We start from the raw sequence: 14,371 nt of genomic DNA on the forward strand, positions 1-14,371 counted from the left end.
GTGTGTGTGTGTGTGTGTATGTGTTAGAGAAGACAGTGACCACTAGTAGTGACCCACTACTACCGCTGCCTTGACTTGTACTGAGGCACTTTTATACCATTGGTGCAAATACCAGCACAGTAGAAAACTCCAGGAACATTTTAGTAATCTAAATGAAAAGGATTTGGCCTTTCTGACTTTCCTAAAAGGGTCCTGGGCACCACACTTTGAGAACTGCTGTCCTCAGGTAAAGCAGCAGTTGCTAAATGGTCACAAAGGAACAGCTGACATAACCAGAGGCCAACTCCATTAAGAAGCACGTGGCACCATGGTGGTACCTGGTGTGTAGATGATGATGCTGTTTTGGCTTAACTGGTCTTACTTTTGATGGCCCATGAAGCTTTTCCATTTGTTTGTGGACAAACATTTCCAAACCATTTTTAAGTGCTGAAAGGTAGACTTTGATAATCTGGTATCTGTGTTTGCTGCTGTTTTTTTAACATAATCCTTTATAAGACTACATTCAGGAAATTCAGAAAATCACCTCTGAAAATTACCTCTTTGCTTTCTTTTCTTTAAAGGTAAATCTCACCTGGCTATTGTGCAGCGAGTAAACAATGAGGGAGAGGGGGATCCATTTTATGAAGTTCTGGGAATTGTCACATTAGAGGATGTGATTGAAGAAATCATCAAATCTGAGATTCTAGATGAAACAGATTTATACAGTGAGTACTGTCGCCTGAGTATAATTTTCCCAAACCTTTGCTTTTATTCGCCATGTTGTTTGTGAGTCATCTGACATCTCTCCAGCTGTTGTCTGTTTCTAATAACACACAGTGTGTGTAGGCTGGGTACCACCTACAAGTATACACCAGTCCTTCCACCGCAGAGGAAGAAGAGGCAGGTCCTGTAATATCAACTGGCCATGTTTTGTTTTTTTTTTTTAAAGCCAACTGCTTCTGAGCTGGGCATTACTTGCCCTAAACAGAGAGCTCCATTCTTGACTTTCATTTTACACAGTTAGGCAAATTGTTTCAGTTAAGTTTCTGTCTCTACTTAAAGTCATAATTCAAATGCTTAAAAACTGAGAAGGGTTTGTGGATAGCAACTGTTGAAATTTCCTTGTTCCAGTACCCATGGGTCAGGATAGAGATGAAGTTTGCAGACGTAGTTTTGCTGGGTTAGTGTTGTCACCGCGGAGTATATAGCAAAAGCAGGACAGGTTAGGGTACACAAGGAAAGCATGTCTTTCTCGTTCTGTTTCTCTGCCTTTTGGGAGGTGGGCTTGGATCAGGGAAGGTGGGTATCCACACCTATTTGCCCAGGAGTAGGCTTTATCCTAGGGCTTCCCAGATGGCGCTAGTGGTAAGGAACCCGCCTGCCAGTGTAGGAGATGTTTAAGAGATGCAGGTTCGATCCCTGGATTGGGAAGATCCCCTGGAGGAGGGCATGGCAACCCACTCCAGGATTCTCTTGCCTGGAGAATCCCATGGACTGGTGCACTGCAGTCCTTAGGGTCACACACAGTCAAACATGACTGAAGTGACTTAGCACACACACAGGCTTGATCCTGGGCTGGGCGTTGAACCTGCATTCTGTCCTATTAAATCCACAACTGTTGGATTTCCTTAGCCTCACTCTTGGCAAAGTAACACTCTTTTAAGAGTTTCTTAATGCCAAAGATGGCCCAAGGCCTGAGATGTTAGGGGCTGTCGAAGGTGGTATAGAGAAGGAGAATTTGGGCTCTTTGTGTCCTGTTGGGCTTTTCAAGCTTGAATTGGAGGGGAAAAGGGACCGTTCAGGTGGACTGGAGCACCAAGGACAAAGCCAGCCTTGCTCAAAGCAGTCATTTTATTCAGGCCTACTAGAAAAGGAATGTCCCTCATTTTAAAACTAAAGTCTTCCATCCACCCTTAAAAAAAAAAATTAATATTTAGCTCTTGACCTGCTTCCCAAATGGATCTTATTTTTTTCCTCACATCTGTATAGTGTTCTTTAAACAACCCCAATCCCTATGTGTTTTATCCTTTTGACTCTTGGAGAATAATCAGAGCTTTCATAATAGAGAATATTGTTAATTGTGTGTTTACATTCTTTTCATCCTTCCTCACAGAGACTGTTTAATACCAAGTGTGTCTCTGCATATTTATGTGTTTCCCAGGGGTAATCCTCAGTGTAAGAAAGATAATCTAGACATTTATGCGCTTTTATGTTTACACTTCAGCTCACTTCTTTTAAACCTTGATGAGACTGATTTCATACATGGCTTCCTGAGATGAGATACTGAACTTGTGTTTCAAGGATAGTCTTGATTCAGTTCAGGGATGATGATGACCTTTGACATTAGAAAATGATTCAGAATGCTTGGCTTGATTTTTGATGCCTGACTTTAAAGAGAATTTGGGACAGAGGAAAATTCCAGGTTGTGATTGCCTTCTCCCCAGGACAAGCCTGATTAGTCATCACTGTTTTGCCTTAGGCATGAAATGGTAATGTAAAGACTCATGATTCTTGAGGGGGGGAAAGCAAGCAATTAGGAAAAGCAAGCAAATTGTCTCTAACCTAGTTTTTTCTTGATCATTACTTTGTCCAGAAAAATACTCAGAAGCTTTGCATTTGACACCTTCAAGATCAAGGATTGGCAAACTGCAGCTTACAAGCTAAAAAAAAATTTTTTTAACATTTTTTCAGTTTCCAAAAAGTCAAAAGAATATTATTTTGTGACACGTAAAAATGATACAGAATTAATATTTCCTATCCGGAATAATGTTATACTGCAGCACAGCCCTGTTAATTCATTTTCACATGGCTCCTTTTTGCTCAACAGCAGAGTTGTAGTTGCAACAGAGCGTACATGGCCCACGAGCCTGAAATATTTACTGTCTAGCCCTTTGCAGAGGAAATGTGCTGACCTCTGTTCTGAATCACTTCCTTCGTATTTGCTTGACCTTGAGGGTCTCATGCTCTGGGGTATTATTACTAAGATCAACAGATACTATTAAAAATCAACAGATAATATTAAAATCAGTCACAAATAATCACTGTTCTGTGAAAGTGTTCTTGTTCATTTCTCGAGGTTGTGTGTGTGTGTGTGTGTGTGTGTGCTTTTCAGCAGAGGCTGGGACGGACACACTAAAGGCAGGGACATGCTTCTCTGTGTCTTCTGTAGCATGATTGTTCTTCCTGCTGTGTGGCAGCCTGAGTAGTAGGAGCCTGTGTGTGCTCTGGGTTCATGTCCTGTTGCTGTAAAGTCTCTACGAGGGGAGGATTTTTGTCCATAGCTGCCCATTAATAATACTTAGAAGGGCCCTGTAGATCTTCTCAGCGTCTGTCCACAGCCATTCCTAGTCATGTTACCTGTAATTTCGTACTCTGCATTGTCATAGCCACACCTGTGCTGCACTCATCCGATGAGGGTTCTCTGTCCCTCCCCACTCCACGTGCTGTTTGTATGTAGCGTGCCCACCATCTGGAGAGCGAGCTTAGCCTTTCCAATATATCTTGTCATTTTTCTTTGAAAAAGAGCCCTGATCTAATGGAATGTGTTTCCTTTTTCCTTTTCTCATTCCTCCCTCAGCTGATAACAGAACGAAAAAGAAAGTGGCCCATCGAGAAAGAAAGCAAGATTTTTCTGCCTTTAAGCAAACAGACAGCGAGATGAAGGTTAAAATATCACCGCAGCTTCTCTTGGCCATGCACCGTTTCCTAGCAACAGGCAAGTGCCGCTTATCACAGTTTGAAATCTCTGCCAACCCTGGAGCAAGTTTCTCGCCCGCCGCTGACTGGGGTGGGCTGGGGGTGGAGCCTGGGAACTGGGGTGATAAGTAATGCCACTTTTGTGTTTTGTTTTTTGTTTTGTTTTGTTTGTTTTGTTTTGTTTTTTTCTTTTTAAATTCTCTCCTCTCCTATGTTCAGTGTCGGCATGAACCCTCTGAGACATTTACCAGGGGTGGACCAGTAACTTAAAATTGGTCTGAAAGGTAAGGATGAATGTTAGTGCCACACTGCATGTGAACGGTAGGCCAGGCCATCCGCTTCAGCTCAGTCCAGGGGAGAGCCAGCTGGCGGAGCAGGCGGACAGTGCATCCCAGACCCCATCTCGGTGTGTCAGGCATTGAGTAGCTCTCTCTTCAGCTTGCCTCGGAAGAACAGTTGGACATCAGTGGTGACGCAGGTGCTATGATTTGCAGTGAAGAACGATAAATTCTCAAAATTAAATCTTGACCCTTTCTGGTTGTAATGAAATCAGTAATCCTCAGAACTCTGACATAGATTTCCTGATGGCCTCTTCAAAGCAGATTGTTAACTCAGGCCCATTCCAGGAGGCAAGTGTTCACATTATTAAAACCACCAACCCAGCCGGCAGTGACTGCCCCAGGGAGGTCAAGGTCGAATGGATTTGAGAGACTGACTGACCCTGCTCACATCCCCAGATGGCTCTCTAGGTGAAGGGTGAGCTCTGTTGGCCAGGGAGAAGTGTGAGAGAATCTGAGAGTGCCCAGTGGCCTATAGAAGACGTCTGTGTCCAAGATGGGCAGCCAGTGCCTTTCAGCTGAATGCAGTGTACTTGAGATATTTTGAAAAGAAGGCTAACAGCAACCACGTGATGGAATGTTATACACTCTTTAAGATCATTTTTTCAGATATCTCAAAAGGCTCATCATATAATATTTATCACGTGAAAATACTTAGTGTAAAGTAAGAAGAAACAGTATAAAACCATGTGTACACAAGATTATCCTTGTATTTTTTAGTATACACACACACGTACGTACATGGCACTCATGCCTAGGTGAGGTATGGGAAAGAAATACTCACCAATTGCTCAGAATGGTTATGAGTAGTTGGTTTATTGGTTTATTTTCTTCTTTCTGTTTTTCTATATTTTCCAAAACTTCTGTGATGTACTATCTTATTTTGTTATTACAAAAAAGTCACCGAACTAATGCAGAATCTATAGGTCTCACATATAACATAATTAAAAACCTTTTAGACATATGAACAAATATCTTTAACTTATTTTTTTTTTCTGATAGTACTGTTCTTCGTCATTTAAGAACCACAATTTAGACGTTACCTTTTTCTGCCTCATAAAGTCCACTTTCAGTATAGCACCCTTAAGTCAGTAACTTGGGATTTTGTTATTTTAAATGAAATCACTATCTTTATCACTTCAGATCAACATTACTTTTTTAAATAGCAAGCTGGAGTGCATGTTGATGTGTGCACGTGCCTTGCTTTTATTCTGAATCTCTCCCTTCCCCTGTTTCCAGACTTTCTCAGGGTAGTCGATGGGAGAATGAGATGTGAGCACTGCGTCTGAGCACCTGGTACTAACCCACGCCTAGACGCTTCCTGACCTCTGCTTCTTCCTTTGGCTGTTGTTGGACAGTCAGTCTTTTGTGGCCTGTTGCAGGGTGTCCTGGCAGTCATGGAGCCTGCTTCTGGTTGATTTTCCTTTGTGTCAGTCAGAAAATGAGGGCTTTTTTTTTTTTTTTTTTTTTAATGATACCTGAAACCAATGACAGGTTGAAAAAGAAAAATTCTAAAGCAACAAACATGAGAATTCAGCATTTTCTAATTTCTCCCAGGTTATCTGCCCCCAGTGGATCACGAAACGGAAGTCTCATTAATCCATGCTGTATTGCTTCGATTCCAAGTATTCTTTAAACACTTTAATCACTAGCATCATTTTTTTTCCATCCATTTGAAGTGTAATATCAAGTTGTGTTTATATCTATAGAAGTAGAAGCATTTAGCCCATCCCAGATGTCAGAGAAGATCCTTCTAAGGCTGCTAAAGCACCCCAATGTCATCCAGGAACTGAAGTATGATGAGAAGAACAAGAAAGCTCCAGAATACTACCTCTACCAGCGAAACAAACCTGTAGACTACTTCGTTCTCATTTTGCAGGTCAGAAGTACTAATCAGTAGTTATTTGATCTCATTGAGTACCCACCCTTTCAGCTCTGAGGAGACTTGGTGTAGGTGAATGGGTGTCAAGGATTACACACTTAACTTCTGGGGTGGCCTTATATGTGAGAGAATTTCATCTCCCTGTTTTCATATCTGCAAAAGCAGTATCGTTAGTTACTTTAATTTCCAATACTGATAGGCACTTGGTGATTGCTGAGGCATTGAGGCATTCCTTTGAAGAAGGGTGAATTCAGGTGTGTGTTTATTTGTTTTTTGGAAGAGTTTGAGGAATTAACTGTGTGTGTCTAAATCTTGGCTGGACATTTGAAATGTCACTGTGAGTTCCTTGAGTCTTCTTTTCATTGTCTCTTCTTTTTTCCACCCCTCATTAAGACTTGGCCATACACAGTTTCTTAGAGATTCCTTATTATCTCTTCTCTTAATGTCATCAAAATAATCCATTTATTGGATTGGCCCAAAAGTTCATTTGGTGTTATGGAAAACCCTGAATGTATTGTTTTTATTCCTGGTTACTAACCAGATTCTGTTTTAATGAGCAACTGATGGGTAATCACAGCCCCTCATGGCAATGGTTACTTACCTCCTTCTTTACTATAACATAATCCACTATATAAGGTGAGAAGGTCCCTCCATTCTGAGCCCTCTTAGAGGGGCTTCTGTGCTTGAGTTGACAGGAGGCCCTTGTTATCTCACAGTGTCACCTGGTAGAGCACAGTTCTTGGCATGGAGACCAAGATGCATAGTACAAAGAACAGTGTGCTAGTTTTATTGATTTCTTATACTTCTTTCGGAGAAGGCAATGGCACCCCACTCCAGTACTGTTGCCTGGAAAATCCCATGGGCGGAGGAGCTTGGTGGGCTGCCATCTATGGGGTCACACAGAGTCGGACACGACTGAAGTGACTTAGCAGCAGCAGCATACTACTTTAGTGAACATTTACTTTTATGGGAATTCTGAATGTATTTCAGTATGAGACTACTAGCCCTTTTAGCATTCTCCTTTTTCTTGGTTACTTCCTAGTAAGACTTGGAAGGATCTTTGTAAGAGTATAATTAGCACTTGGTAGGCCCATCTATCAGAGAAGGCAATGGCACCCCACTCCAGTACTCTTGCCTGGAAGGCTGCAGTCCATGGGGTCGCACAGAGTTGGACACGACTGACGCAACTTAGCAGCAGCAGCAGCAGACCCATCTACAGTTTGCATCTAGCAAGTCCTAGTTATCTAAATGAACTAAAGTTCTTTTATTTGAAAGTAACTTTTATCAAATGTCTAGATGTTAGGAACTCTGGGAAGTGTTGTGTTCATGCCCTATGTTTGGCCTGTACAGTGAATTCTGGATGCAGAAGTCAGGAGCTGTAGAAAAGTCTGGATTAACTGGGCATATGCTGCTTTCATAGGGTGTTTCTTGGAAACTTCTGTTTGCAGGTTTTCTAAGTCAGTACCCTGATGCTTCTACTAAACTTAGTCTCATTCAGTCCTGAACTGTGTTTTTCGTTTCTCGGGGGGGATAGGCGAGCTTGAAACTCTGAGGGGGCTATTGGGAATTAATTTTATTTACTACAGTGAAGGAGTAAAGCGTTCATTTTTCTCATAAAAGGTCGATATGAATATTCCTTAAACCTAGAGAAGCTAAATGACAATAAAGACAGTTTATTTTGGAGAACTCTGAGGATTGACATTGTGAATTTCAGTAAGAGTAGAAACTCTATGGCTTTCAATTGTCGATTTTTATATAGTTAGCATTTATGAATTCTGATTCATTAATGCTCTATTGGTATGTAAGAAAGCCATTTCCTGGCTGATGGATCTAAAAGTAGATTTTATGGAAGAGGGACTTCATAATCTTTGTTCCTTTATAAGTAAATCTTTATTTTTCAGAAGGCTCTTATGTCTATGTAACTATATTTGAATACCTGTGTCATGTTAAATATTTTTGTAAATGTGACAAGTTCTTGGAACTGACGATGTCATGAGGGTTTTATAAAGATTTGCAGGATTTATGGAGGTGTTCAAATTATAGAGTTTGGTGAAAGTCATGTTCTTGTGAGCCAGCCAGTTACTTGAGGTACCTAGAGTATGACAAAATGAAATCTAATACCCTGTCAGTCTAACATATGCCCAGTCGCTCAGTCTTGTCTGACTGTTTGTGACGCCATGGACTGTAGCCCTCCAGACTCCTCTGGAGGGATTTCCCAGGCAAGAATCCTAGAGTGGGCTGCCATTTCCTCCTCCAGGGATTCTTTCAGACCCAGGGATCAAACCTGTGTCTCCTGCCTTGGCAGGCGGATTCCTTACCACTGAGCCACCTGGGAAGCCCCATACAGATAAATTCATGCCAGATTATTGAATATCTTCGCACTGTATTTTAAGAGCATTAAATTAGTAGAAAGCAGCAGTAGCTGCCTTCCCTTCCTGTCCCAGGGCTAGCGAGTTGCCCTCTTCTGAAGACACTTGGAAACTCTTATCAAATGATTGATGTCTGGAGTATAATTATAAATAGAAACATCATTTTGAGTTTAAACTCTAGATGAAATAGTTTAATTTATTCAAAGGGCAAACCACTTAAGTAAGCTTAATTAAAAGAAAATCCTATAGGTTATGGGGCACATACCTCCCACTACAGGTGAATAAAAAGGCACTTTCAAGTTTTATCTGAGAAAATAGTTTTTTAACTAAAATGTATTTGGATAAAAACACAGTAAATAGTGAAAGAAAACTTTATTGGTTCTGTATACCTTAAATAACTTAATAAAATAATGGAAATGGATAGGAACATAATTTTAATGGAAAATTTTTTTCTACCATCTTAAAAAAGGAAGAAAAAATTATTTTAAATTGTGTACATAATAAAACAAAATTAACCAAGTTGAAGAAAATTAAATATAAAGCTAGGGAAATACACTTTAAAAACATTTTATGTGACTTCATAAAAATTGGTCATTTACTGTCACATGAACGTCTAGTAAACTCAGAAAGAGAAATTTCATAAAAACAATCTGCACAGATCATAATGAAATAAAATTAAACATAAAAATGCATAATTGAAAAGTACAGAGCTATTTTAAAATTGTGGTCAGTTCTCTTGCAAAGATGTGTATATAAGGCATAGAACAGACAGTATAAGATGTTCTCATTTGTGTTAAAGGAACCTACATTCTTCCTTTACACACACATAATAATCATTGCCTCTGAGGAGGAGGTTTGGAGAACTAGGAATAGGGTAGAAGGGAAACTTACTTCTCTTTTTGAATTTCCATGTGTATGTACTACCTGTTTAAATATGTTAAAAATTGTGAATTAATGGCAAACTAAAAACCCTAAGTAGCAACTGAATTAGGGAGAAAATATATAGATTATCATAAAATACCATAAGACTATTAAATAATATAAATACTGTATACATAATATGTCAGATTTTAAACTTTTATTTCTGTATTTGCATAAGAAAAAGATACCTATAATTTTCTGTAATAGAAAAGGAGCAAAGCAACAAACTCAAAAGAACAAATAATAGATTGTCATGAAAATAACTTTTAAAATGAAAAAAACTCTACATACCATAAACAAAATCAAGATTGGTTCTTTTAAAAGATGAACAAACTCAGTATTCTCATGCCATAATTAATGTGATGAGAAAAAGCAAAACTAGAAGTTCTCCCTTGCCCCTCGGAAAAGCAGCTAGAATCAAAAGAATCGCTTGGGGGAAAAGTTGAGACTTTAAAGAACTCAATTTCTATATTACACAAATAGAAAAAAATGATTTGACAATCAGATGCATTCTTTAGGACAACATGGCCTTATCTAATTAAGTCTGAGTAAATACTATTGTGACCCAGTCTCACTTATCCACATTGATGGAGAATTCCTAAATAAAAAGATAGCGGTTAGAAACCAACAGTAGACCCAAAGAGTTATTCACTGTGACTGAATTAGGATTATTTTAGAAATTCAGGGCTAGTTTAATAGAAGGACAACAAAACTAAAATATGCCATGTTAATTAAGAAAGCAGTAAAAGAAAAAATAGTATAATCGATAGTTATCAAAAAGGCAACTGACAGAGGTAAACATCCATTCTTGATTTTAGAAAACAACCCCCCCCCACAAAAAAACTGTAAAAATCCATGATGAACAGTGAACAAAATACACAATACTTAATATTATTTCACCTGTTATTTGGGAAAGGAATTTTAAGCCTTCAATATCAAACCACCTCATGGAGTTTTGAGTTGCAGGATCTTATGTCTCTCAGTGGATAATGTTTCCTCACTCTTGACTCATGTACTGATAACACAGTCACATTAAAGAAAAAAATTAGCTACCTAGCGTCAATCCTATTTTTTAAAAAAGTATGTATAAATATTGGGTTGGCTAAAGAGTTCATTTGAGTTTTCCCATAACACCTTACAGAAAAACCTCAACAAACTCTTTGGCCAACCCAATATGAAACCAATAAAAGTTCCTTTTGAACCCTTTGAGCTGAGAACTCTTGCATAGAACAATAAAGAGAAGAAGTTTGTAATTAGCACTTTAAATGTGTAAATGATGTTGTTTGGCTGACAGGAAAGTGCCAGTGGTCCCAGACTGTTGCTCTTGCATCCAGCACACTCGGCTCCCCTGCGCCTGGTGAGGACGGCACCCTCCCGCCCTGTGCTGTTTGAGCTACTTTGTATGTTTGTACAGTATGTTGTGCTGTTAGTTGGCCTCTGCTGGGTGTGACCAGATTATTTCTATATTTAGTCCTTCTCGCTGCTTTATCTTTGGCTCAGTGCTTCTCACACTTCAGTGTGCTTGGGAATCTCTTGAGGATTCATTACATCTAAGGTGGAGTCTTAACAAGCTCCCATTTGGATGAGTAGAAGGCTTAGCCACGATGATTCATGTAGTAAGAACAGCTTCTATCAGAGAGATTTGAGCAGTAAAGGCAAGTGCTGGCACTGACATCTGGTGGTAGCACTTGGTTAGATGATGGTCAACCAGATAGCCTGAAATATGTGTACATTAATTTTTGACCATCAAAAAAATTTTTTAATTTAAGCATTTATGAACTTGCTGAATCCCAGGACTACATCTGTGGACTCCAGATTGGAAAATATTGCTTTAGAATGAATGGGTGATGTTCCTCTTCCTATTGGGTAGTGCTGGTGACCTGGCATTTGTGCTCCTGGCATTTAATGGTATCTCCCTGTACGTGTCAAAGCCTACTTTGTAACGATGACTTTAAAAACAGGAAATAAAAAGAGAACTCAATTCCAGAGCGAGCAGGAGACCAAGTAGCTGCTCAGCATATGGGATCTGAGGGTCTTCAGCCATGAGCCCATGGCCTCCACTGATCGCTTGATCTTGTTTGTGCCAGTGAAGACAGCTGAGGCTTCTCCCTTGAGGCCAGGTCCACCTGACCGCTGAGTACTTTGTGGATGCTTGGAAACTTTGAAAGGAGTTACACCTTTTTCCAAGGAAAGGTGGGATCCTGTGGGAGTCACTTTACTCGAGGAGCTAGCTTTGCTTGAGGCAGTGAAGCCTTCTTCCTGTTTGTCAGTTTACCCATGTGATGTCGCTTCTTCCTTTGGGAGTCTGTCCTGCCCTGTCCCAATTTTTTTTTTTTTGGCTGACAGGCTAGAGCAAAGCCATGAATGTTTCAAAAGTAAATTTGATACGTAGCCCCTTCCCTATATAGAAAGTTGTTATCTGAGAAGTTCCCTGATTGAGTTTTGAGCCCAGCAAGATATTTCCTCAAAGGGCAGCCCTGTTTTGTGTACTGATAGGTTTACTTGAAAATGGTCACTTTTCTGAGTCATTGACACATGCAGATAAATAAAAATGTATTCACTAGATGTTTTTAAAACTTCCCGGTCAGGAAAGCCTCACTCTAGAGGAGGGCTGGGTGGTTTTTGGGGGTTGTAGAATCACGGAATGTTAGAACTGAAAGAACCATAGCGTTCGTCTTCTCTACTGCTGTTTTATAAATGAAGCAAGATTAGCCTAGGGCAGCAGTTCCTAAATGCTTGGTACTTGACAAAGTTTTCTCCAGTTTGAGGCAAAATGAGGGGAAAAAAGGACAGTGGCAATGAGTTCTTCATGAAGCTGTGTATATTGTTTGTTTCCCTAGTGGCTCAGTTGGTAAAGAATCTGCCTGCAATTCAGGAGACCTGTGTTCGATCCCTGGGTTGGGAAGATCCCTTGGAGGAGGACATGGCAACCCACTCCAGTATTCTTGCCTGGGGAATCCCCATGAACAGAGGAGCCTAGCGGGCTACCATCCATGGGGTCAGAGTCAGACACGACTGAGCGACTGAGCACACATTCTGAAATTATGTATTTTCTCTATTGGGGATTAAAATATCTGGGCTTCTGTGAAATCATGGTCTCACACAGATAGCTATGTTTAAAAAAAAATCTCTTATGAAATAAAAATGTGGCAACCCTCTCTTTGTTCCTGAGGAGGAAGATGGATTTTCCTAGTTTTGGGGATAAGCTGGGAACCACTGACCTAGTATACCTGCCTTTAATCTGATGGATCTAGACTCGGTAGACTCCACAAGGAAGGTAGCTGATCTTCCTCTGCCTGCCAGCCAGTCTTAGGGAGCAGGGAGAGATCACCTGAGGGGGCTGAGAATCTGAGCAGCCGTCCTGGTCTAACTGACAGCTTGTGGGGAGTCCCTTGAGAGGCCGGAATGCTCAGAGGTTCCAGAGCTGATACCCATTTGCAGGGGCACAGAACACAGAAGTCCCTGTCACTTGTTCTTAAAAAAAAAAAAAATTAAAAGATCCATATCAAGGGGTGGTTCATAGAGATGGACGTCATTAGGAGTCTTTACGGCATTTGATCCTGCCTCCTGATTTTCTGCGTAGAAATGCAGGTTAGGAGATGGTCTTGCAGCCACTTTTGAGTTTACAGTCACCAAGGCAGACATTTTCAAATAGCATCCATGTGCATCCTAGCTCCCTGATACAAAATCAAGGATTAGTCCATGACGAAATGGATATGTAACTGAAGGTATCCACCAATGGGCACTTTCATTTCTGTTGCTTACTATCTCTGAATATTGTCCTTCCCTACCTCTCTTAGGGACCCTGCCTCTCATTCTTTCCTGCCAACTTTTAGCTTTTGCTCTCTGAGTTCCCACCTCTTCTCCCTCCACTAACTGTCTTCCCTTTCTGCCTGGAAATGGAAACAACCCACTCCAGTATTCTTGCCTGGGAAATCCCATGGACAGAGGAGTCTGGTGGGCTACAGTCGATGGCGTTATAGTCAGACATAACTTAACAACTAAACAACAACAAAACAGCCCTCATTAACCCCACTGCACCCTCCTCACCCTGCTGCCATCTCCCCTCTGTGGCCCTGCCTCCTGTGCTTTGTCCTGCCTGCCTTCCCTTTACATCCATTATCTGATTTCTTTGGGAAAAGACCCCCTCAGGCCACACTGCCTTCCTTGGTGACGATGACCGTCCCTTCACTCTGAGGTTCTTCTCCTCCTCCTCTCTGCGGTGACACGGTCGTCCGTCCCTTCACTCAGGTTCTTCCCCTCCTCCTCTCTGCGGTGACGCGGTCGTCCGTCCCTTCACTCTGAGCTTCTTCCGCTCCTCCTCTCAGTGGTGACGCGGCCATCCGTCCCTTCACTCTGAGGTTCTTCTCCTCCTCCTCTCTGCGGTGACGAGGTCATCCATCCCTTCACTCTGAGCTTCTTCCGCTCCTCCTCTCTGCAGTGACGCGGCGTCCGTCCCTTCACTCTGAGGTTCTTTCCCTCTCGGTGGTGAGGCGGCATCCGTCCCTTCACTCTGAGGTTCTTTCCCTCCTCTCTGCGGTGACGCGGCCGTCCGTCCCTTCACTCTGAGCTTCTTCCGCTTCTCCTCTCTGCGGTGACGCGGCGTCGGTCCCTTCACTCTGAGGTTCTTTCCCTCCTCCTCTCTGCGGTGACGCGGCCGTCCGTCCCTTCACTCTGAGGTTCTTCCTCTCCTCCTCTCGGTGGTGAGGTGGCGTCCGTCCCTTCACTCTGAGGTTCTTCCTCTCCTCCTCTCGGTGGTGAGGCGGCGTCGGTCCCTTCACTCTGAGCTTCTTTCCCTCCTCCTCTCGGTGGTGAGGTGGCGTCCGTCCCTTCACTCTGAGGTTCTTCCTCTCCTCCTCTCGGTGGTGAGGCGGCGTCGGTCCCTTCACTCTGAGCTTCTTTCCCTCCTCCTCTCGGTGGTGAGGTGGCGTCCGTCCCTTCACTCTGAGGTTCTTCCTCTCCTCCTCTCGGTGGTGAGGCGGCGTCCGTCCCTTCACTCTGAGCTGCTTTCCCTCCTCTTCTCGGTGGTGACGCGGCCGTCCGTCCCTTCACTCTGAGCTTCTTCCGCTCCTCCTCTCTGCGGTGACGAGGTCATCCGTCCCTTCACTCTGAGCTGCTTCTGCTGCTCTGTGGTGATGCGGTCATCTGGTTCTACTTGTGTCTGTTTTCCCTTTGGCTCCAGGTGG

General features: G+C 42.1%; 1 protein-coding gene across 6 annotated transcripts in view; it reads left to right on the forward strand.

The window, feature by feature from the left end:
- CNNM2 (cyclin and CBS domain divalent metal cation transport mediator 2) overlaps window positions 1–14,371 on the forward strand; it is a 168,280-nt gene that overhangs the window by 139,863 nt on the left and 14,046 nt on the right. For all 6 annotated transcript variants that reach the window (XM_068961556.1, XM_068961558.1, XM_068961560.1 and 3 more), the window contains exons 2-4: window positions 561–704; window positions 3,557–3,694; window positions 5,723–5,892. In XM_068961556.1, the coding sequence (XP_068817657.1) occupies window positions 561–704; window positions 3,557–3,694; window positions 5,723–5,892 (452 nt within the window). The remainder of the gene's footprint in view (window positions 1–560; window positions 705–3,556; window positions 3,695–5,722; window positions 5,893–14,371) is intronic.

Source organism: Capricornis sumatraensis, chromosome 23 (assembly GCF_032405125.1).
Source record: "Capricornis sumatraensis isolate serow.1 chromosome 23, serow.2, whole genome shotgun sequence".
Classification (NCBI taxonomy): Eukaryota; Metazoa; Chordata; class Mammalia; order Artiodactyla; family Bovidae; genus Capricornis; species Capricornis sumatraensis.